Source organism: Delphinus delphis, chromosome 7 (genome assembly GCF_949987515.2).
Source record: "Delphinus delphis chromosome 7, mDelDel1.2, whole genome shotgun sequence".
NCBI classification, from domain to species: Eukaryota; Metazoa; Chordata; class Mammalia; order Artiodactyla; family Delphinidae; genus Delphinus; species Delphinus delphis.
In genome coordinates this window covers 113,446,294-113,471,684 of record NC_082689.1, presented here as the reverse complement: position 1 = coordinate 113,471,684, position 25,391 = coordinate 113,446,294, and the positions used below count along the sequence as shown (strand labels likewise).

Here is a 25,391-nt window from a genome sequence, read left to right as displayed (position 1 = left end):
AGAGGACTCAAATCAATAAAATTAGAAATGAAAAAGGAGAAGTTACAACAGACACTGCAGAAATACAAAGCATCCTAAGAGACTACTACAAGCAACTCTATGCCAATGAAATGGACAACGTGGAAGAAATGGACAAATTCTTAGAAAGATATAACCTTCCAAGACTGAACCAGGAAGAAATAGAAAATATGCACAGACCAATCACAAGTAAAGAAATTGAAACTGTGATTAAAAATCTTCCAACAGGGCTTCCCTGGTGGTGCAGTGGTTGAGAGTCCGCCTGCCGATGCAGGGGACACGGGTTCATGCCCTAGTCCAGGAAGATCCCACATGCCGTGGAGCGGCTGGGCCCGTGAGCCATGGCCGCTGAGCCTGCGTGTCCGGAGCCTGTGCTCCACAACGGGAGAGGCCACAACAGTGAGAGGCCCGCGTACCGCAAAAAAAAAAAAAAAAAACTAACTAAAAATAGAATTACCATATGACCCAGCAATCCCACTACTGGGCATATACCCAGAGAAAACCATAATTCAAAAAGACACATGCACCCCAGTGGTCAGTGCAGCACTATTTACAATAGCCAGGTCGTGGAAGCAACCTAAATGCCCATCGACAGACGAATGGATAAAGAAGATGTGGCACATATATACTATGGAATATTACTCAGCCATAAAAAGGAACAAAACTGGGTCATTTGTAGAGACATGGATGGATCTAGAGACTGTCATACAGAGTGAAGTAAGTCAGAAAGAGAAAAACAAATATCGTATATCAATGCATATATGTGGAACCTAGATAAATGGCACAAATGAACTGGTTTGCAGGGCAGAAACTGAGACACAGATGTAGAGAACAAATGTATGGGCACCAAGGGGGGAAAACGGCAGGGGTGTGTGTGTGTGTGTGTGTGTGTGTGTGTGTGTATGTGTGTGTGTGATGAACTGGGAGATTGGGATTGACATATATATACTAACATGTATAAAATAGATAACTAATAAGAACCTGCTGTCTAAAAAATAAATAAAATAAAATTCAAAAAATATATATTTATTTTTTAGCTGCTTTGGGTTTTCATTGCTGTGCACAGGCTTTTTCTCTAGTTGCGGTGAGTGGGGTCTACTCTTCGTTCTGGTGCACGGGCTTCTCATTTTGGTGGCTTCTCTTGTTGCGGAGCACCAGCTCTAGATGCACAGGCTTCAGTAGTTATGGTGCGTGGGATCAGCAGTTGTGGCTCGCGGGCTCTAGAGCGCAGGCTCAGCAGTTGTGGTGCACGAGCTTAGTTGCTCCATGGCATGTGGGATCTTCCTGGACCAGGGATTGAACCCATGTCCCTTGCATTGGCAGGGGGATTCTTAACCACTGTGCCACCAGGTAAGTCCCTTTTTTTTCATTTTTCCATGTGATTTGGAGATTCGTCCACACCAGTGCATAGAGGAGTTCTTCCTTTTTTAAACAGCTGCATAAGATTCCATCACAGCATTTATTTAACCAGGATCCCAGGGAGAACATTTAAAATGTTTCCAGGACTTCTCTGGTGGCGCAGTGGTTAAGAATCCACCTGCCAATGCAGGGGACATGGGTTCGAGCCCTGGTCTGGGAAGATCCCATCTGCCAAGGAGCAACTAAGCTCGTGTGCCACAACTACTGAGCCCACATGCCACAACTACTAAGGCCCGCACGCCTAGAGCCTGAAAAGAAGCCACCGCAATGAGAAGCCTGCGCACCACAACGAAAAGTAGCCCCCACTCGCCGCAACTAGAAAAAGCTCGCACAGAAATAAAGACACAATGCATCCATTAATTAATTAATTAATTGATTTAATTTAATGTTTCCAGTCTTCTGCTACTACAGTGAATAACATGGTGTAACATGGGTTAATATTTTACATTTAAATCTTTGATGCATTTGGAATTTATCTTGCTGTAAGGTATATGGCTCAAACTTCTTTTTTCCTAAATGACTACTTATCATCTCAATAACCTATGTTGAATAAAACATTTTTCTGCCCACTGATTTAAAATGCAACAGTAATCAAAGACTGGAGCCACTAGATTTTAAGCAGGAGAATGTATAATTAAATTTGCTTTCATTTATTTTTGTCTTGGGTAAAGGGTGCTTTATTGTTTTGTTTTTTGTGGTTTTTTTGTTTGTCTGGTTGGCTTTCAGGTTTTTTTTCTGGAATCTTAGTTCCCCCACCAGGGATCAAACCTGTGCCCACTGCAGTGGAAGCATGGAGTCCTATCCTCTGGACAACCAGGGAAGTCCCATGTCTTAGTTAGAGCTTTTGATATAATTATTTCAACTATACAGAATTCTGTTTTATTCTGGGGATAAGCCCTGAAAAAATAAGAAATCTTCCTTTCTATGTCCATTGTAAAAATCCAGATTCACAGTCATATATGTGGCAACGCTATGATAAATATAACTTTATTGTCCCATTTTATAGACTGGAAAACTGAAGCAGTGAGAAATTAAGAAAGTTGCTCAATATCACACTAGTAAGTGACTGAGTCCAAGCTATTCACCATTATGATACAGACCTGCTTAAAGAAACATCAAATGATGGAAAGTTGCCTCTTCCTTCTACCATTAGCCCCCTCTACTCTGAGACACTACTGCTTTTCGCCTCTGGTCTCCGGAGTGCAATGACTTAATATTTCTGGCTTTCAGGTTGGTTTACACTCTCAATGACACCTCCAGCCTCCTCTGCTATCAGCAGCCCCGGGGCCTCCTTCCTGCCTCTTTCCATCAAGATCTGCTCCAACTTTCACCTGTTTCCCATTGAACTGGGGAATCTCTAGTTTCTCTGCAATTCCTGGTTTCTGCTGGTCGAACTGCTTCTTGTGCAGAGACTTTACATACTTGAAAAATTAAGTCACTGTCACCAAGCACTTTGTGGTCAGGGAAGGCAAGTTTCACCCTCCTTCTACCAACATTCAAAGGGCAAATGATTTGTCTCAGGACCTGTATTGAATGCAGGGCCCTGGAGCTAATTATGGCCAAACACTTATTGAGCAGATGGTAGGCTCTTTATATTCTCTTTCACTGAATTCTCACAGTAACTGTGTGAGGGATGTGGCCTGGCTGAGCAGGTGGAGGCCTTGGTGGTCCACGCTCGTCACAGACACAGGCCAGCTTTCCAACAGCCTGGAGAAGGCACTGTGTTGGGGAGGAATGACTGGGAGTCCTCCTAGATAAACCTGACATTGTCAGACAGACACTGCCAGAAGGAAGATCACGTCGGGAGGGAGGCTTACAGAGCAGGATCAGGATTTTGAAGCATCAAGTGTAAATTTACTCATCTTTTTGTCTACCTGGCGTTCCATCTCATTTGAAGGTTATATGGCTAGGTGGCCCAGTGTCTGTCTGTCCAGCTGGAGATCTGTGTGGCTCACTGAGTATCTACCTGTCTAGATGGGGTCTGTCTGGCTGCTTTCTGGCTGGGGGTCTGCATGTCTGTCCAGTCATGGGTTTGTCTGAGGATCTTTTCAAGTTAGGAGTCGGTCTGTCCGGAGTTTATTTTTCCAGCTGAGTCTACTTGGAGGTTTACCAGTCTATCAGTATGAGGTCAGTCCACGTGACTGTGAGGCTAGAGGGCTGTCTTGCTGGCTGCAGATTTGTCTGCCAAGCTGGTGGTCTGTGTGCATCTGCTGTCCAGCTCAAGGGCTGGAGGCTTGTCTGGCTAGAAGCCTGTGTGAACAGCTAGGGGTCTGACTTGTTGGGGTCCAGTCATCTGTCCAGATGGGGGTCTACGCGTTCATCTGGTTTGGGGGTCTGTTCATCCAACTTGGGATCTAGCTGGCCAGTTGGCTTGGGGTCCATTTATTTCTCTGGCTGAGGATGGTGTGTCATTGTGGCTAGGAATCTATCTGTCCGACTAGGAGTCCACCCATCCAATGGGGTCCTATGTATCTGAGGAGCCCATCTGGCTAGCAGGGATTCCATCTACCTGAAGATTTGCAGTGTGTGTCCAACTGGCAGATGGTCTGGGTAGTGGAGGATCTGTCTGGCTCATGATGCTTTTTCTATATGAGGGTCCATCTGCCTATGTGACCAGTTGACTGCCTGAGTGTCCACCTGGGTGTCTTCCCAGCAGAAGATATATCAATTTCTCTGCCAAAATGGGGGGTCTGCCCACCTGTCTGCCTAGTTGGAAGTCTGGCTGGCTGGGTGGGGTGTCTGTGCAATCAAGGGTCCGTGTGGCTAGTATCTGCCTGGCTGGAGTCCAGTTGGCTAGTTGGGAGTCTGTGTGACCAGGTCTGTCAGGCTGTCTGCCCACATGGGAGTGGGTCTGTGTAGCTGGGAGGTCTGTCTAGCTGAGAGGACATCTGTGTCTATTCAGCTGGGTATCTCTTTACATCTGCCTGGGAGTCTGTCTAGCCAAGGGTTTATCTGGCTGATGTCCGTCTAGCTGCTTAGCTGGGGGAAGTGGTCTGTCTTTTGGGTGGTCTGTTTTGCATGGAGTGGTCTGTTAGGCTGTCAGTGGGTCACTCTCTCTGGCTGGAGGTCCACCCATGGACTGTCCCTCTGAAGGTCTGGCTGTCTAAGGGAATTGCTATATGCCTGTCCAGGTTGGGATTCCATCTGTCTGCCTGCCCATCTGGGGATCTTTTCACCTGTCTGAAATCAGTCTGCTTGGCTGTTGTTATGCCTGGCTTCCATCTGTCTGAATGGTGGAGGTCAACGGGGGTCCATCCATCTCCCTGTGTTATAAGCTGAGTGTCTGAGTGAGGGAGGCTCAGATACTGAGATGAACCAGTCCTTCAAGTGGTGAAGGGGACAGTCTCCAGAAGCGTATCTGTCCATCCTTCCCTTCACAGCCGGGAGCCCTGCCCGGACTCTTGGGGTTGAATTTATTCTTGAATATGCTCAGTGTAACCTCACCAGCCATCGTCAACCAACTACATCCCCAAGCCTCACGCCTTGAACGTTATGATCACTGAGGCAAAGCCCCCATATTTTCCACACTGAGAAACTTTTATTTTGATTCAGCCCAGCAACCCCATTCCCAGCACGTCACAGAGTAGAGCACGGCCCTCAGCAGTCCAGGAACCCACGTGGACCAGGCACCCAACAGGCAGGCAAGGGCGCTGCACTCACACGCGGGTCCACTCGGCAGGCGGGTCCCGGGGTCCTTTAGGCCTTCCAATGCGCAGGTTGAAGCCTGGAAAAGGAAGGGCACCGTAGGGATCACGGAGAAGCTGAGGTGCAGAGAGGCAGGCAACTCGTGGAAAGTCACCCCCAAGCCTCCAGGCCCTCACGGTTTGCTGCTGACACATCCACAGGACTCCGAGGGCGTGTGTTTTCCTAACACCATCTTAAAGCCCCAAATGCCTGGGATTCAGTTAAAACTGTAGAGAGTCCCAGCGACCCAGGCTGTCTGACTTACCTAGCCCACCAGTCTGAGCTCCATCTACCACGTCCTCGTAGGCGCCAGGCCCTGCTGGGCTTTGGTCAACAGGAACTGCGGGCAGAAAACCACCTAACAGATCGGCTCAGGCCGCCCCTCGAAGTTCCGGAGAGCCACTCGGAGGCAAATGCGCATCCTCCCAGGCCAGAGAAGGCAGGCTGGGGGCCGGGCGCCGGGGCCCAGCAGGAGGGTGCGTGGCCAGGGGCGTGACCAAATCGGAGACCTCCGCCCAGACTAGGTGGTCGGGCCAGAGACCGCGGTTTGGCCCGGGACGCTTCCGGGCGTGACCAGAGGACGGGCGGTTGTCCCAGAGGCGTGGCCGGGGAAGCCAGGACGTCAGCCTCCGGGGCGTGACCGGGCCGGACTCGGTGGAGGGGGGGTGGGGGTCCTCGTGGCCTCCAGACCCTCCAGACCGCAGCCACAGGGGGTCGGGAGACGGAGCAGGTCGGGGCCAGCCCTCCCCAGCCCCGCGCCCGGGCCGCGTCGACTTACCGCGGCCGGACAGCGGCCCGCGCCCGTCCTCCGCGTGCGCCTGGGGCCGCAGGGCGCGCGGCGTCACCTGGCTGTAGAGGGGCGTCTCCTCCGCGCCGCGCGCCCGCGCGCCCGCCCCTGTCCCGGTGCCCGCGGGGGCCGCGCGCTTCTGCACCACAGCGTACGTGTCGGCCATGGCGAGGCCCGGGGGCCCGGGTACCGAGATGCTCCTGCGGGTGGGGAGGAAGTGAAGCGGCGGCGCCGAGGCTGGGGAGGGAGGGGGCAGCGCGCTCGGCGCGCAAACCACCGGCTTCCTTCCCGCCCGAGGCGGCGCGCAGTTACGGAGCGAGGAGGTGGAGGTGGTAGCGTCTCTGGGGAAAGGGGTCTCGTCTCTGTGTCCCTAGCGCCCAGCAGGTTGGGTGGATGAAGGAAGGAAGGGGCCAGCCTGGCAGGTGAATGGGGCAAGATATTGGTATTGAGGATTGGTCATTTCTGTGTAGTTGTCTGTTGAATAAATGAATGAGGAAGTGACATCTAAAGAGAAGCAAGGGAGAGTCTCAAAATGGAGGGCTGGTCTCAGGGACCAAGGGCTGAAGTCTCTGCTGCACCCGACATGAGGCCTTACAGTTGGGTGGCCTCAAAAAATATCTGCTGAATTAACGAGTGGAAAAGCGAGGAGAGAACTAACATCGGGAGCTAGCCTGAGGAGCAGAGGCAATGGATCTCTGGGATTAAAGAATCATCTTGTGGAGGGTTCCCAGAGGTCAGCTGCAAGAAAGGGCCAGTGAATATTTGGTGAACTGAACGGCAAGAAGGAGCTGGTGTTTCAAGGGTGAGGAAAGGGCCAGCCTCCAAGGACGAGAAAGTGAAAATGGAAGACTGAGGGGAGGGGGCTGGGTACCTGAGGACCCCGCCGGATGGGCGGGCTGTGGCAGGAAGGGTGTGGGAAGTCCGGAGGGAGAAGGCATCATCGTAGAGTGGGGCACAATTCTGGGGAAAGGCAGGAGGGAAAGGCATGAGGCTTCGGCGGACGCTATCCAGGCTCCTAGTGGTGCGAGGTCACTGTGGGCTCTGTGGGGGAAGCTTAAGAGGGGACAGTGATAAGGGAGCAAGGAGGAGGACAAAGGTAGATATCATAGTGCGTCAGTCCCTGCTCCCGGAGGGAGTCCAAGGGCTGGATGCTGGCGCTGGTGGTGGCCATAGACCTCTGCTCTGGGTCCTGGTCTCTGAGGATTGGAAGGGGGCCTTGGTACCTCCTTGAGGTTCTGGTAGTGAGGGCTGGCATTTTGGAGCGCTGAGAGGAACATCTGAGCCACTGTGTGGTACAGGAACCTGTACTGCTCCTGAAGGGGTGGGGGAGGGAAGAGGGGTCATCGAGAAGGAAAGACCAGGAGGGATATGTCCTTGGAACGAGGAGACCCGGCTCCCACCTCTGTCTGTATGGCTGCAGGCCGCTGCCTCCGAATCTCGAGGACCACACTGAAGAGGCTGAAGTTAGGTGGGATCATCTAGGGCAGAGAGATGGGCACTTGAGCAGGACCTCATAGGCACAGGACCCACACTGCGCTGTATGCCCTCTTCATACCTGGGTCAGAAGCAGCTGTCTCACATAATCCAGGGTGCACAGGACACCTGTTCGCCCACAGCCCGCGCTGACAAGTGAGAATCAGAGTGAGCTTGGTCAGGGCCTGCCTGCAACCCCTTTTAAAGGGGGCATTTGGGGCTGGGGGTGAGGGCCTTAATGGAGTGTCCCCTGCAGCACTTTTTGATTCCCAGAATCCCAGATTATAATTTGAAAGGAAAACCTTTCTAATTGCTTATATTTGTTGAGCATCAACTGTGTACTTACTCCCTAGCAGTCTGTGCTCAATAAATACTAACCATTTCAGCTGCAACTTGAGCAAGTGTGGCCTCAGGTTTCTTGAAACAGGCACTCAGACTGTAAGACTGGCTCCAAGCCCTGCACTATCCTCCCTGTCCCCTCTCCACCACCATCCCCTCTGTCTCACCAGACCCCCATAAAGCCCATTTTCCTAAACCTGCAGTGGACACAGAGGGGGCTGGGGCCAGATCCCTGGAGGCGCCGGGCTTCCTCCACCATGGCGAGCACGTGGTCGGGATTGCTAGGGACCCCTCTGTCTGGCCAGGACATATACTGCAGCTGGTACACAGAGCGGGATTCCTGAAACAGGAAATGAGGGGCAAAGAATAAAAAAAGAAAGAAATGCATTTATTGAGCCCCTGTTACATGTCAGCCCTAGTTCTCTACATCCTCCGTTTAAATGCAACAGATAATAACTGAAGAGATGGGTACTATTGTTAATGCACATTTTACAGATGAGAAAACAGAGACAGGAAACAGCTCTCCCTATGTAGGAGTCTCCTCCTCCCCTTTCAGTACCTTCTGGAAGGTGACCTGAAGAGTCCTGAGCATAATGTCTGCATTCAGCCATGTCTCCCTTGTCTGTGGATATGGGGCATGTGAGAAGAGGGCAGAGAAAAAAGATCACAGGTGCCAAAAGACATATTTACAAAAAACAAAGCATTTCTGATTAAAAATCAAATACAGGGAGTTCCCTGGTGGCCTAGTGGTTAGAATTCTGGGCTTTCACTGCCATGGCCTGGGTTCAATCCCTGGTCAGGGAACTGAGATCCTGCAAGCCATGCAGCATGGCCCCCCCCAAAAAAACAAAAGAAAAATCAAATACAAACAACATATTTTTAAAAATTAATTTAGCCCGAATATCTCCCATGGCTTTTGTGAAGGAAACATTTCACAAAGGGGAGAAAGAGGAACTATGATTAAATATCCAACAAGCTCATTTACAGTGAAACAAAGAAACGTCTTTTGTTCTAAAACAAGTTTCATTGTATTTATTCAATACCAATTGTATTTATGACTTATGAGAGATTTTCCTGAGTTCTTTTGAAAGGGTAAGGGAAATAAGAATTTTAAGAACCTAACCAGGCACATGAACATTTACAGAGATAACCATGATAGTAGTTAAAATGCAAAAACAGTATATAATGAGTTCTGACTATTTGCAATGCTAATACCAGAGCGCTCCCTGCAGTGTGAGTGGGACTGTGGGAAAACTGTTCAGGCCCAGCCCAAAAGCTTTCCACTCAGAATCATCTGTGAAATCTTCCACAACATCCGAGACTTCATAAAGTGCTGTTCCCACCTCTGCCCCAGCTCACCAGAGTGATGCAGAAAAGCCCAATCTGCAGTGGCTCCTGTTCTTGGGCCCAATAACGCTCACACTTTTTCTGCAAAAGGCAAGGGGAAAAGGGCAGAGAGTGAAGAGGGGGAGTCTGCCTCAAAGTTCAGATCAACACGTGCACACCCCGCATGGGACAGCTCAGGTTGCTGGTGGAAGCACAGACAACTGAAACTTCAAAGGAGGCCAGGCAGCAGAACCTCATCAGAGTAAACACAGACAGACTCAATGGAGATGTGAGCTTCTGACTGTGCAGGAGGAAGACAGTCCAGAATATTCTACTTCTGTAAGCAACTGAAAACCTGGACAAAATATATGAGCCACTATTTTCAGACACTGGTCCACAGCCTTGCAGGACTGTGATCACTGAACAACGGGAAACACATGAGTCAAACCTTATGACCTCCCCAGCTTACTGCCAAGAGGCAGTAACCAGGCTGCAGAACCTGGAGAGTTTGATGAGCCCACTGAGTTGAGGAACCAGAGATCTTGGCTCGGGGAGGCCAAGGCAGAGGTCTTGAGAGAACAGCACTATGCAAACAAAAGCAAAGAACTCCAGAAGTCTGCATAGGGGTCCCCTTAAGTCTTTAGCTGAATAATGATCTGGGCACATATGACACGAAACCCCATGAAGCTAGGAAGGAATAACTTCCCTTGAAGGAATAATAGCTAGGGAACTCTAAGATGAACGTTTCCTAGGGCTCACAGTGGGACAGAAATAATTTACATTTCCTCCAGCCACAGTGGAGAGACCTGAGTGATTAAAAGGGGCATTCAGTAGGGAACCTGAAGTATCAAACATTGAAAGTAGAAGAACTTAGTTCTAGAATAAAGGCTTCTCTAGACTCACCCTACAAAAGCTTAGAAACAAACCTTAAAATGATCAAATATCTAAAAGTAACTTAACTGCCTTCCACAAAAAGTCTAACACTTTTTAAAGGAAGGTAAAAAATCCAAAATTTACTTTTGTAAAATTTAAAATATTGAGCATCCAATAAAAATTTACTAGACATACAAAGAAGCAAGAAAATATATCCTATACCCAGGAGAAAAAGCAGCAGAAAAAGACCCAATAGAGATGAGGAAACAAGCAGACAAAGACTTTGAAACAGCCTTTATAAATATTATAAATATGTTCAAAAATGAAAAGGGAACCACAAAAGGGATGAAAGTGAAATAAAAGATATAAAAAAGACCTAAATGGAACTTCTAGAGAGGAAAAATAAAATATATGAAATAAAAAATTCACTGTCTAAGACCCATGAAAAGATGTTCAACATCAGTAATTATTAGAGAAATGCAAATCAAAACTACAATGAGGTACCGCCTCACACTGGTCAGAATGGCCATCATGAAAATGTCTACAAATAACAAATGCTGGAGAGGGTGTGGAGAAAAGAGAACCTCCCACATTGCTGGTGGGAATGTAAATTGATGCAGCCACTATGGAAAACAGTATGGAGGTTCCTCAAAAAACTAAAAATAGAGTTACCATATGATCCAGCAATCTCACTCCTGGGCATACATCCGGACAAAGCTATAATTTGAAGAGATACATGCACCCCTGTGTTCATAGCAGCACTACTCAAAATAGCTAAGACATGGAAACAACCTAAATGTCTATCGACAGATGAATGGGTAAAGAAGATGAGGTATATATATACAATATACTCAGCCATAAAAAAGAATGAAATAATGCCATTTGCAGCAACATGGATGGACCTAGAGATTATCATACTAAGGGAAGTAAGTCAGAAAGAGAAAGACAAATACCATAGGATATCACTAAATATCTAACATATGACACAAATAAATTTATCTACAAAACAGAAACAGACTCACAGAGATACAGAACAGACTTGTAGTTGCTGTGGGCAAGGGGGTGGGGAGGGATGGACTGGAAGTTTGGGATTAGCAAATGCAAACTATTATATATAGAATGGATAAACAACAAGGTCCTACTGTATAGCACAGGGAACTGTATTCAATATCCTGTGATAAACCATAATGGAAAAGAATATGAAAAAAAATTCACTCTCTAATAGCAGATTAGACACCAGAAGATCAGTGAACACAAAGGCATAGCAATAGAAACTATTCAAAATGAAAAAGAGAGAGAAAAACTGGGGAAAAAAACTAAGAGAGAGAATCAGATACCTGTGGAAATATATATCAAGTGGCCTAATGTATGTGTACCTGGAGTCCAGAAGGAGAGGAGAGGGGAGAATAGAAGCTATTTTTGAATAAACAATAGCTGGAAAATTTTCCAAATTTGATGAAACTATGAACCCACAGATCCAAGAAGGTCAATGAACCAGAGGGAGAATAATCATAAAGAAAGCCACACCAAGGTAGCTCATGATCAAATTGCTGAAAAACAATGATAAAGAAAAAAATCTTAAAAGCATCACACATAAAAAAGACACATTACATACTGAGGAATAAGGATGACAGCAGAATTTTGTTAGAAACTCTGCAAGCCAGAGATCAATGCTGTGACACCCTAAAAATGCTGAAATTAAAAAAACTTTCAGACAAAAGCTGAGAGACTTTGTCACAAGCAAAACTGCACTATGAGAAATATTATAGTAAGCTTTTCATACAAAAGGAACCAGGTGGAATACAGACCCACACAAAGGGATGAAAAGTAAAGAAAAAGGTAAATATGTAGCTAAATGTAAAAGGTATTTCTCATTTTTAACATCTTTAAAAGATAATCTAGTGAATTTTACCAAAAAAGGAGGAATTAATAGCAATCCTTCACAAACTTTTCCAAAAAATTGAAGGAACATTTGCCAACATATTTTATGAGACCAGTATTACTCTGCTACCAAAACCAGACAGATATCACAAGAAAAGAAAACTACTAAGCAGCGTCTCAAGAATATAGACAGAAGAATCCTCAACACAATATTAACAAAGGATTTTACACAGGATCAGGTGGGATTAATCCCAGGAACACATATATGAAAATCAATACATGAAGGTCAATCAATATCATATACCATAATAATAGAAAATGAAACAAAAACACATGATCAACTTAATAGATGCAGAAAAAAAATCTGAACAAAATCCAATACATTTTCATATAAAAATATGAAAGGAACTAGACATAGAAAGGAAATTCCCCATCTTGATTTAAAAAGCAAAACCAACAACAACAAAAAATATCTACCAAAACCTACAGCTAACCTAATACTTAATGGTGAAAGACTGAATGTTTTGTGCTTAAGATCAGGAACAAGACAAGAATGTTTGCACTTTTTTGTACTGGAAGTTGTAGACAGTGCAATTAGGAAAAAAGAAATGAAGGAAGGAAAGGAGGGAAGGGAGGAGGGAGGAAGCAAGAGAGAGAAAAAAGAAAAGGAAAGGAAAGGAAAGAAAAGAAAAAAAAAAGATAGGGAGAGAAGGAAGAAGAAAGAAAGGAAGGGAGGTTACCCAGATTGGAAAGGAAGAAGCAAAAGTATGTCAACTTGCAGATAGCATGATATTATATATAGAAAACCCTAAAGAATGCACACACACACACACACACACACACACACACACACACACACACACTATTAGAACTAATAAGCGAGTTCGGCAAGGTTGCAGGATACAAAGTCAATATAGAAAAATCAACTGTATTTTCATATTTAAAAAACTATTATTTGCAATACCTCCCACCCACCCCCAGAATTGATAGATTCAATGAAATCCTTATCAGAATCCTAGAAGGCTTTTTGAAGATATGGGCAAGCTGATCTTAACATTAATATATAAACAATATGTTAACATTAATAAATGTGTTATGGATTCCCAAGACTGCCCTCAGGTTTGATGACTCAATAGGAGGGCTCACAGGACTCAGCATAGAGTTGTACTTGTGGCTACAATTTATCGCAATGAAAGGTTACAGGATAAAACAGCAAAGGGAGAAGGCGCACAGGGTGAAGTCTGCAGGAAACAGGGTGCCAGCTTCCAAGGTTCTTCTCCCAGTGGAGTCACATAGAATGTGCTTAATTCCTCCAGAATGAGTTGTGACCACACATGTGAAATGTCCACAGGGACATTTAGGAATTCAGTGCCCAGGGTTTTTACTGGGGGACTCTATGTGGTAGGTAGGCACCTCTGACTAGCATGTGACAAAACTTCAGACTCCCAGAGGGAAAGCAGATGTTCACATAAACCTACTGTCACATAGACACGTTGTTTGTATAAACAGTTTAGGCATGGTGAGCCACTCTTATTAGAAATCCAATTTCCAGTCAAGAGCCAACCTTGCAGGAAGTTCTTTTTAAGCATAATCATTTATGCCTGATATGTTAACTCTTTTCTGCATGGCAAGTGACCCAGAATAGCCAAAACAATCTTGCAAAAAGAAGAACAAATTTGGAGGACTCACACTTCCTGATTTCAAAACTTACCACAAACCTACAATACCGAGTAGTACTGGCACAAAGATAGACATGTCGATCAATGGAATAGAATTGAGAGTCCAGAAATAAACCTTTACGTGTACACTCAGTTGATTTTCAACAAAGTACCAAGACCATTCAATGGGGAAAACACAGTCTTTTTAACAAATGGTGCTAGGACAACTGGGTATCTATAAACAAAAGAATGAATTTGGACCGCTGTCTTACACCATATACAAAAATTAACTCAAAATGAATCAGAGACCTAAACATAAGAGAGAAAACTATAAAACACTTAGAAGAAAACATAGGAGTAAATCTTTTTGACCTTTCGTTAGACAATGACTTGTTAGATACAACATCAAAAGCACATCAAAACAATAGATTGGAAGTCTTCAAAATTAAAAATTGTTTGTGCTTCAAAGGACACTATAAAGAAAATGAAAAGACACATCCACACAATGGAAAAAAATATTTCTAAATCATATACTGATAAGGGACTTGTATTCAGAAGAATTCTTACAACCCAATAATAAAAAGACAAATAACCCAATTAAAAAATGGGCAAAGGACCGAAACAAATTTTCTCCAAAGAAGACATACAAATGGAAAAATAAGCACATGAAAAGATGTTTGGTAAATGTAAACCACAAATCCACCTCATTAGGCAAATGCAAACCAAAACTGCAATGAGATACCACTTCCCATCCATTAGGATGGCTAATAAAAACAAAAGTGAAAACAGAAAATAACATGTCTTGGTGAGTGTTTGGAAAAATGGAACACTTGTGCATTGCTGGTGAGAATATAAGGTGGTCCAGCCACTGTGGAAAGCAACAACAACAAAATTAAACACAGAATTGCCATATGATCCAGTAATTAATTCTACTACCCAAAAGAATTGAAAACAAGGACTCAAAACAGATACTTATGTACTAATGTTCATAGCAGCACTATCACAGTAACCAAAAGGTAGAAACAACCCAAATGTCCATCAATAGGTGAATGGATAAACAAAATGTGGTACATACATACAATGAAATGTTATTCAGCCTTAAAAAGAATGAAATTCTGATACACTCTACAACATGGATGAACCTTGAAAACCTGATAAATGAAATGTCAGACACAAAAGAACAAGTATTGTATGACTCCACTGATATGAGGTACCTAGAAGAGGCAAATTAATAGAGACAGAAAGTAGAATAAAGGCTACCAACAGCTGCAGGAAGGGGAAATGGGAAGAAACTGTTAAATGGATACAGAGTTTCTGTTTGGGATGATGAACAAGTTCTGGAATTGGACAGTGGTAACGGTTTGCAACACTGTGAGTGTACTTAATGTTCCCAAATTGTACACTTGAGATCATTAAAATGGCAAAATTTATGTTATGTATATTTTACCACAACTGAAAAAAAAAAAAGACCCAATGAGTACAACTTCACATCAAACAGGATAGCAAAAATGAAAAAGACAGACAATAACAAGTGTTGGTAAGAATGTGGAGAAATTGGAACCTTCATACATTGCTGGTTGAAATGTAAAATGATATAGCCACTGTGGAAAACAGTTTGGTAGTTCCTCAAAATGTTAAAAATAGAGTTTACCATATGACCCAGCAATTCCACTTCTAGGTATATATCCAAGAGAAATGAAAACATACTTCTACACAAAAACTTTCACATGAATGTTTATAGCAGCAATATTCATAATCACCAAAAAGTGGAAACAGCTCAAATTCTATGAAGTGATTAATGGATATATAAAATGTGGTAGATCCATTCAATGGAATGTTATTCAGCAATAAGAATGGGTGAAGTATTGATACATGCTACAATATACATTAGCCTTAAAACACAACCTTAGTGAAAGAAGCCAGTCATGAAAGACAACATATCATATGATTCCAGTTATAGGAAAAGTCCAGAGTGGGCAAATCTACAGAGACTAAAAATAGATTAGTAGTTGCCTAGGGTGGAGTTTGGTAGGAAATGCAGCATGACTGCTAATAGATACAAGGCTTCTTTATGGGGTGATGAAAAGGTTCTGAAATTCATTGTGGTGATGACTGTATAACTCAGGAATATATTAACAACAATTGAATTGCACACTTTAGATGGATGAATTGTATCTCAATAAAGTTGTTTTTTTTAAAGATAATCTGTAGGAAAAATAATAGCAGTGTGTTGTGTAGTATATTTTAAATTTGGGATCAAACCTAGGGCAACAATAGCTTGAAGCATGGAAAGAGAAAATTGAAATATGTTATTGTAAAGTTCTCACATTTTACATGAAATGATATAATATTATTTGAATATAGACTGTGATAAGTACACATTCCACTAAGAACACAAGCACATAATACAAAGAGGTATAACTAATAAGTGAATAATGACTGTGAAACAGAGTCATAAAAATTCGCAGTAAAAAAGAAGACAGAAAATAAGAAAGGAACAAAGAACCGATGGAACAAATAGAAAACAAATAGCAAAATCATAGATTTAGACACATTATTGGCACATTAAAGACTAAATACTCCAATTAAAGGCAGAGGTTGTCAGACTGGATAAAAAAGTAAGTACCCACAATATGCCAGCTATAACAAACACAGTTTAAAAATAAAAATGGGGAATTCCCTGGAAGTCCAGTGGTTAGGACTCTGCACTTCCATTGCAGGGGGCATGGGTTCAATCCCTGCTCAGGGAACTAAGAGGCTGCAAGCCCCGTGGTGCAGCCAAAAAAATAAATAAAATAAATAAAAATGAACACAGATAAAAAGTAAAAGAATTAAAATAGAGATATCATGCACACTCTAATCTAAAGAAGTTTAAATGGCTATATTAATATCAAAGTACACTTTAGAGAAAGGGATATTACCCTTTTCCTTTTAGAGATAAAAGGGACATTACATATTGAAAACAGGATTGATTCATCAGGAAGACATAATCCTAACTGTATAAGCACTCAATTATAGAGTTGTAAAATATCTGAAGCAAAAACTGACAGAACTGAAAGGAGAAGTAGATAAATCTAAAATCAGAGTTAGAGATTTCAACACTCCTCTTTCAGCAAATAATAGGACAAGTAGATGAAAAAAAGTAAGAATAGGGACTTCCCTGGTAGTCCAGTGGTTAAGACTCTGCCCTTCCACTGCAGGGGGCACCCTTCCAGTGCAGTGGGCACAGGTTCGGTCCCTGGTCAGGGGAACTATGATCCCACATGCCACATGGCCAAAAAGAAAAAAAAAAAGGTAAGAATAATAAGATTTGAATAATACTATTGAGAAACTTGTCCTAATTCACAGTTATAGAACAGCTGGAAGTTTCAACGCTCCTCTCTTGGCAATTGATGGAACATTTAGAGAAAAGAAATCAGTAAGGATATAGAAGATACAGTAAAGATATAGAAGATATTAAAGTGTCTTTCAAAAAGACACAATCAATTTGACCTAACTGATATTTATAGAACACTCCACTCAACAAAGCAGAATACACATTCTTTTCAAGTGCACACAAAACATGTACCAAGATAGATCACATTCATGGCCACAAAACAAGTTTCAGTACATTTGAATCATATAAAGTTGTTCTTTGACCACAATGGAACTGAAAATTAATAACAGGAAGATATATGGAAAAGCCCCCAAATATTTGGAATTTAAGCACAGCCATGGTCAAATACCATTGGTCAAAGAAGAAATCACAAGGGAAGGTAGAAAATATTTTGAGCTAACTGAAAAAAAAGACACTACATACCAGTTTGTGAGATGTAGCTAGAGCACTGCATAGAAAAAAATGAATGATATTAAATACTTATATGTGGGGACTTCCCTGGTGGTCCAGTGGTTAAGAATCCATTTTGCAATGCAGGGGATGCCGGTTTGATCCCTGGTCGGGGAACTAAAATCCCACATACCACAGGGCAACTAAGCCCACGTGCCGCAACTAGAGAGCCCATGTACTGCAACTAGAGAGCCCATGTGCCACAACTACAGCCCACGCACTTTGGAGCCCGTGAGCCACAGCTACAGAGCCCACATGCTCCAGAGCCCGCATGCCGCAACTACTGAGCCTGCGCACCACAACTAGAGAGAAGCTTGCGCACCGCAACTAAGAGCCCACGCACCGCAACAAAAAGATCCCCAATGCCGCAACTAAGACCCCATGCAGCCAAAAAGTAAATAAATATTTTTTAAAATACTTATATGTGAAAAAAATCACAAATCTATTATCTAAGCTTAAGGAACTAGAAAAAAAAAAGAGCAAGTTAAACCTAAACCAGAAGGAAGGAAATGATAAAGGGAAGAAATTAATGAAATAAACATTAAAAAAATAGAGAAAATGAATAAAACTCAAAGCTGCTTCTTTGAAAAAATAATAAAATTGATAAGCCTCTAGCCCAGAGATTGGCTAACTTTCTATAAATGGCCAGATAATAATAGTTTAGACTTTGTGAGCCATACAATGTACTTAACTTGCAACTACTGAACTTGGCCATTGTAGCATGAAAGCAGGTATACACACTATGTAAACAAATGAGTGTGGCTATGTTCTTATACATTTTTATTTACAAAAACAGGCAGCAGGGCAGATTTAGTACAACAACTAAAGTTTGCTTGTCTTTATTCTTGCCAGACCAATGTAGGAGAGAGAGACAGACAGACGACCAACTATCAAAATTAGGAATGAAGAAGGTACATCACTACAGATTGTACAGACTCCATGATCAGCCAGCCATCCCGGGGCAGTACTTACCCCACCCCCAGCCCTGTCCATGGAGCACACCAGGATGCAGAAACCATGTGCCTTCAATGTTGACATACATTCTTTGAGTAACTAATTTATGCTAATGGGCAAAACAAAGATCCCTGCCCTCATGGAACTTTTCTTCTTATCAGGAAGACAGAATAAACAATATACATAACACATTTGTAGATTATCTTGTATGTTAGAAGTTGGTAAGAACTGTGAAGAAAAAAATGAAAGTAGGACAAGGGAAGGAGAGTGAGAGTGCTTGGAGTTCCAAATGGGTGAGATCCAGGAAGATCTCATTGAGGAAGTAGCATTTGAGCCAAGACCTGAAGGTGGTGATGGAGCAGGCCAAGGGGAAAATGTCCCAGGCAGTGGGAACAAAGCATAGGACCTGAAGCAGAACAAAGGCCAGGGTGGTTGGAGTGGAGTGAATAAAGGGGAGAAAGGTGGAAAGAGAGATCAGAGCTGTACTGGGGAAGCCACAGTTATAGGGCCTTATGGTCTATGGTATGGAATGGGGCAGGAAGATCAGCAGGAGAGGGGTTGAGCCCCATGAATAAAAGGTAAAAGATCAACAAAAAAATTAAAGATAGTAATAGTGGGCTTAGCAGAGGTACAGTGAGGGTCACACCAAGAATTGGGCCATTGAGTCATGGCATCAGGGAAGAGGAGCTAGCAAGATTTCTCCTGTCTCCTCTCTGCACAAGGATATGCATTCTAGGGGCTGAGGACACCTACCTGCCCATTTTCAATCTCCTGACAGGCCATCAGGATCACCTAGACAAGAGGGGTAAGGGGAAAGGGAGGAGATTTGGTTTAGGGGGTGTGGTTATCAGGGCCAAGGGAGGACCCAGAATGTTGGACATACCTCACACACCCCCAAAGCTGACCTTGACCCCAAACTCCCAGATCAGGCGCCAGAAGTCTAGCAAGGTGTGAGGCAGGGGTCCTTGCGTGGCGATGTAGGCCTGGCTTCCATCTGTGCCCTGGTAAAGGCTAAGTTCACTATGGAGATCCCGCTGTCCCCTCCACCACCTCTGCCCCTTCCCTAACGCCCAGCCTGACCCTGATGAAGTTGCCATTGATGTAGTCTCCATGTCCCTCTTCCTGGAGCAGGGAAAGGATCACTCGTGTCTTATCGTCTGCCAGCGGGAGAGGTGAGAAACGTGGAGTTTGTGGGTGACAGGGGCCTTGACGGCCTCCCAGATGAAAGCCAGCAGGGGACAGCATACCTAGCAGGGATCCCATCGAGGTGCACTCGCAGACTGCTGGAGAGAAATGCAGCCACAGCAAGGCCCTGGGAGGGAGAGTTCTGGGGGCCCAGTGGTGGCACGGGGATCCGGGCTAACACCTGCACTGCCTCGGGGTGCGGGCATGCAAAGCAGCACCGACTCCCTCCAGAAGGTCCCCACTCCCACCCCCAACTTACATGGCAGCACATCTTTGTAGCGGTTCTTCCTCACATTTTCTGGTCGACTGCCGGCCTCAGTGGAACACACGCTGTCTGTCTTCCAGGAGGCTGAGCGGGCCCGGATGTCCTGGTGGGAGGACAGAAAGAAGACCCGGGAGAGGGAGGAGAGAGCAAGAGAGGAGCCAGGTTAGGGTCCTGGGACACTGAGACTCTCACAGGGATACACAGCATGTGGCCTGTGAGAGGTGAGTGCAGTGCCCAGATAGCACAGGGCCTGCTAATTATGATTCCATAATAGTAGCGACTCAGAGTGCCTTCTCTGTGCCAGGCTCTGTGTGAGGGCATTGAACCACCTGCAAGGTCCCTCCAAAGTGGGTACTATTATTGACGTCCCCATCATGCCGGTGAGAAAGCTGAGGCACCACATGTTTGAGTGACTTGCTGAAAGTCCCACCCAGGAAGTGGCACAGTGAGTGAGTGAGTATTGAACTCAGACCTCTGAGCATCTACCCCCTGTACACTCAATGTGTATTTACATTGTATTGTGAACAATAATTGTAATATATTATGCATTTAAAATAACAAACATGGTGATACACAATATATAAGACAATATACAATGCATATGAATTATAATGAATAACACTACTTATGTAACTAGATACTATAGGTGCTTTACTACTGTTCCATTATTATAATTAGTGAATAGCATTACCATCATCAAGTATTCATAATCATGATGATAATAAGTAACACCTACCAAGCCCCCTGATGAGTGCAAGCCACCATTCTAAGTGTTCTTATGCCCATCAAGTCATTTACATCCTCGCGGACACACTAGTGTAGTGGGTACCACTATTAATATTTTTACTATATAGATGAGGAAACCAAGGCCTAGAGAGACCCAAAGACTCCTGTGAGTACAGGAGGCTGCCTGCAGGAGGGTGGCCTCCAGCAGCTGGCACTGCTTACTGTCCCAGACTGGACCCAGACCCGGATGGACATGATGTCATGTACTACCTGGATATTATGTTTACATTTATTATGTACATTTTCATATTGAATAAATTATATATTTTGCATTTATTATGCATTTCTTATATATGATTTTTATATTTGTGTAAATTTAGATTTATCTTAAACTTCTTTTATCTATTTATTACATATTTTATTACTTAGGAACTTCAATAACTGCTTATTTGATAAATTATAATTCTATGTTGTATTTATGTGTATTCTACTGTTTTAAGAAGTTAACTAATGTTATTGTGTAAATTATAGTTTACAATCATATTTATACATATTCACTATATATTTTCTATTTATTAATAAAATTATTTCATAAATGTTTGTTATCTATTTTTATTATACTCAACGATATATAGTCATTTATTAGATACATACATATATTTACCAAACTTATTTCTAAATTTGAGATGTCACCATATATTGTATTTGCATAGCACGTTTCCATGCTATTATATTTAAAATACCTCAGTACATGTAGATGCGATGCCTACGACGCTGCTGCGTTAGCATTCTTTACATACAGCTTGCACTACCCCATTGTAAAGTTTAGAATATTTATAACTAGTGACAAAGGCGCCTACAAAGTGAGAGCTCAAGATGTGCTAAGCGCTTTTTACCCACACCGGTTGTTTTAATCCTCAGGCCAGTTGAGTCATCAATGTCCGCATTTCACCCAAGGAGAAACTGAGGCCAGAGGGACCGGATAAAGCGCCACAGGCCACAGCGCCTATTAGAGCCGGCGTCCACACACTCGCCGCAGCGGGGCCTCTTGGTTCCTCTTTCCCCAGCCCCTTCCTCCCCAGGACCACAGGAGTGACTGCCTGGTCGCCTGGAGCGGCCGGGCGTCGCGTGTCCAGCGCAGGTAAGCGCCTGCCCTGCTCAGCAACCGGACGATTCTGGGAGCGCGGCAAGGGCGCAGGGACCCGAGGGCGTGTGCGGCCCCGCCCGACCCGGCCGTGGACATAGCCCTCTGGGACCTACTGGCAGAGAGTGAAGACAGACAGGGAGAGAGGGCGACAGAGAGAGGTGCTGGGGAGAGAAAAACAGAGAGATCTCGAGGCGAGGAGATGCCCCTGGAGGCCGAGAGAGAGACAGAGAGAGACAGAGAGAGAGACAGAGAGAGAGAGGCAAAGCGCAGCAGGGCGCACAGGAGAACAGACGTCTGGACCATCCTGGGCAAGGAGCCGAAGCGCGGCGCGCTGCCGGCCAACTCGGCCACTCACGCTGAACTCGTAGGCGAGGACCGGCCCCTCTCGGACTCCCCGTGCCTCCAGTTGCTCCAAGAAGCTCCTCGCCGCGTCCAAGCTGCAGCTCATGGCGCTGCCGGCTAGCGATGCCCAGTCCACCTGTGGCGCTCCGCGCTCCCACCTAGCGTAGACTCCGTGGGAGGCTGCCGAGGCCCCGCCTCAGATCTCGCCAGCCAATGGAAGTGCGCAGCGGCGGACAGGGCGCTCCCCTCGGCCAATGACACTCAGAGCCCGCCCCAGCCTCGCCTACAGGCTCCCGGACCGGGCGGCTGCCTGAGCGCTTGGTTCACCCGGGGTGGGCCAGGGACGTGGATCCTGCTCTGGCTCTTCCCTTTTTTATGGCCTCCGCGTGAGCTGGCTGAGTCCGCACGGTCCCATGGCCACTTCCTCTCTCTTGGACCCGGGGTCCGCGCCCGGGCAGGGCGGATGGCTGCATGCCCTCGCCCGGCCTCCCCGGCTCTGTCTTCTGGGAGCTAGGCTGTGTCCGGATCCGAGCCGGGGTGGCGTGGCAGCTGTGAGTAAAGACGGTCGCCGAGACCGAGCTGCAACTCCTGCCTGGGGGACCCCGGGTGGGGACCATCCCGCGCTTTGCGCTTCGGCGGGGTCCGAGGGAGGTCGGGGGAGGTAGCCGCGGGGGAAAATGACACCCGGGCACCTGGGCTGTGAGAAAGACTGAATCCGTGTATTTCCTGAGGCTCCTTCTTTTTCTGGGTCGGGCTAGGATGAACTGGGGGCGCCAGCATCCAGTCCTAATTTGAGGATTTCAACCCGCATAAACCTTCTGGGAAACTGAGAATCGAGGCTCTGGGAGTGGGTTCCAAGGGACTAGGTGTTCTCAGTGCTTTTAAGGGCCTTATTTTCTTTCGTCCCTTGTCTTCAGAAAATGTGGAGAAGACTGGAGGACAGCTGCTGTCCCAGCTCCCAGGGCTACCAAGGGGAGGCTGGAGAGAGCAGAGAGAAGCCTACGGCCCCTGCCAAGGATTGGCCAGTGTAGATGGGCTAGCCCATCCTTCACCTCGGGGGTGAGGAATGTGGACCTAATTCATCAGAGTTAAGTCAAGAACAGGCAAACTGTTTCTTAAAGGGCTTGGGTCTCTGGTCCTTGTCCCAGCTACTCAGTTCCGCTATGCAGGGTGAAAGCAACCATAGGCAACATGTAAAGGAATGAGCATGGCTTTGTCCCAAACTTCGTGGACTTTAAATTTTAATTTCATGTGTCACGATTTGTGTGTGTGTTTCCTGCAGGCTGTGGGTTGCTGACCCCAGTTTAAGTGACTGAGAGGTCAAAAAGCCAGTTAGTGGGGATGTTTCACTTATTGAGGGGTCAGTAGGAGTCACTGTTGACTCAGTGTTTATCACTGTCATCTTTGAGAATTCAAAGGTGGTCAGCAGTGATCACTGAGGATGGACATTGATAGTGAATTCATTGGAGGCCAGTGAGAGTTCCTTGGATGTTCATGGAGACTGTCAGTAGACGTCAATGGCAGTCACTGGGAGGTCAGTGAGAGACTGAAAGTAACTGAGGAGCCATTGGGACTTGGAATGTTAGTTTACTAAATAACTGAGGGGTCAAAAGAGTCAGGGAAGGTCATTGAGGACCCCTAACCAGGGCTCAATAGTGAATGTCAGTGGAATCACTGAGATTTCTTGGATGGTCATGGGTTCTTGGAGACTCAGGGTGGCAGGATACAGAAGTATCAGTGAACTTTGAGAAAATATGGAGGCCCACTGGAGGAGTCACAGAGACTCAAGTCCCTGAGTAATCATGGATACTAATGGCAGTCATTTGGGTATAGTGGATACCAGAGTAAAGGGGGAACAGCCACTGTGGGATCAAGAAAGGGCTTTATGGACCCTGCTGGTAGTGAATGTCATTGGATGTCAATGATCACTGGAAACCAGTGCTACCTGGGGAGCAGAGGCAACATTGAGGGTCAGTGAGCCATCCATATCACCTATGGTGATGACTGGGAGGCAGGGCAACTAACCCGCAACTGGGTTCTGGCACTCTGGGATCTTCTGTTCCACTAGGGGCGGAGGGTCTATTTGTCTGACAGGGTGGGGTGTATATGTCTATCTGTCCCCCTGGCTTAGGAGACATCTGTCTATCCTGAGGACCCACCTGCCTTTCTCATAGGCTGGGTCCTACTGGCAAAGAGTAAGTCTGTCAAGCTGAAGGTCTGGCTGGCTAGTTGACTGGGTAGTGGAATGTCTTTCCATTGAGTTAATGGTCTCTCTGTACAATTGTGGGGCTCTAACCTTGAGGAATTCTGTCTTTTGGTTGGCTGGAAGTGGGGTGGGAGGGGTGTCCATGTGTCTGGACACAGGTCTTTCTGGATGCCTGGCTGAGCACCTTCCCACCTGTCCAATAATCTGTCCATTTGTCTGGCTGTCCTGCTGTAGTCTCTCTCTCCCTGGGACTCTATCTAGAAGTCTGTCTTGCCAGGGATCTATGTGTCTGTTTGCCTGCCTGTTTGGGAATCTTTCTGCCTATCTGGCCTGTGAACAGAGTGGCTGAGACTTTAGTCCACCTGCCATGCTTCCACCAGGGTTGGGTGTCTGTCTTTCTAGCTGCATGTCCACCTCCTACTACACACCCTCCTCTTGTTTAACCGGACCACCATCCTGACACTGAGCATCCCTCCATGTCTCTCCAACATCCAAATTCTCCTGGTTTTCCCTCTGCTCAGCTCAGGCTGGGTGTAGGGGATGGAAAGACCCCCCGAGACCTCCACCAGCAGCCTGGCTCACCCCTCTCCATTGTCCCAGAGAACTGCAAGCTGTGTTCCTGCAGTGGGACTCACTGCTGCTGCTGGCCCTCTTGCGCACCCTACTGGCGGCAGTCCCAAGCAGTGGGAGCAGCTGGCACTGTCCTGAAGATCCTGAGCACCCCAGCGCCCACATGCCACATGCCAGTCTGCCACCTGCTTCCCAGCTCAGAGTGCTAGGCCACCCAACAGAGCCAAGTGGACAGGGTGCTGGAAGGTACTCGGAGAAGCTTTTGCAATACTGTGAAGAACCCAGCCTGCGCTGATGTTGCAAAGGGGAAATAGTAACTTTTAAAACAGTGGAGAAACCTGGCCGACACCACCCTCACCTAGAAGGCCTATGCGGAGATAGTCTGAGACTACTGACATCCCTATTGAACAGTTCTTCTGACTTCCTTTTTTGCTAGGCCACAAAAGGGAACAAAAAATTTGAAAAAATTCTCCCACTGCTCCACTCTTACAAACTTTTGGATTGGGTGTGGGCTGACCTGTTGGCCCACCTACAAGTCTGGCATTTGGCAAAAAAGGAAAAATGCCAGTCTCTCCAGTTACAAGTGGCAGCTTGCATCCACCAGCGATTGGAGGTAGCTGCCTTTGGGAGGGCTTTTGTTCCAGACTCTGGAAGCTCCACAAGACAAACCAATTTCCTAACTGAATAAATTACAAAGAAAAAAAATTAAAAG

The 25,391-nt window shown here is 45.6% G+C and overlaps 1 protein-coding gene across 2 annotated transcripts; it reads right to left on the bottom strand.

Annotated features, from left to right (window-relative positions):
- Window positions 1-4,964: 4,964 nt before the first annotated feature.
- Window positions 4,965-22,009, bottom strand: PTPN18 (protein tyrosine phosphatase non-receptor type 18). Of its 2 annotated transcripts, XM_060015745.1 has the most exons (15): window positions 21,917-22,009; window positions 19,683-19,791; window positions 19,319-19,395; window positions 19,144-19,239; window positions 18,992-19,030; window positions 9,080-9,148; window positions 8,280-8,342; window positions 7,918-8,060; window positions 7,464-7,530; window positions 7,309-7,386; window positions 7,132-7,221; window positions 6,780-6,868; window positions 5,900-6,108; window positions 5,387-5,461; window positions 4,965-5,161 (listed from the first exon to the last, which is right to left on the bottom strand). In XM_060015745.1, the coding sequence occupies exons 1-15, from the start codon at window positions 22,007-22,009 to the stop codon at window positions 5,094-5,096; spliced, it is 1,365 nt and encodes a 454-aa protein (XP_059871728.1). In that variant the 3' UTR covers window positions 4,965-5,093. The 2 variants fall into 2 exon arrangements, with proteins under 2 accessions (XP_059871728.1, XP_059871729.1); XM_060015746.1 differs by lacking the exons at window positions 18,992-19,030; window positions 19,144-19,239; window positions 19,319-19,395; window positions 19,683-19,791.
- Between the last annotated feature and the right edge of the window lie 3,382 nt (window positions 22,010-25,391).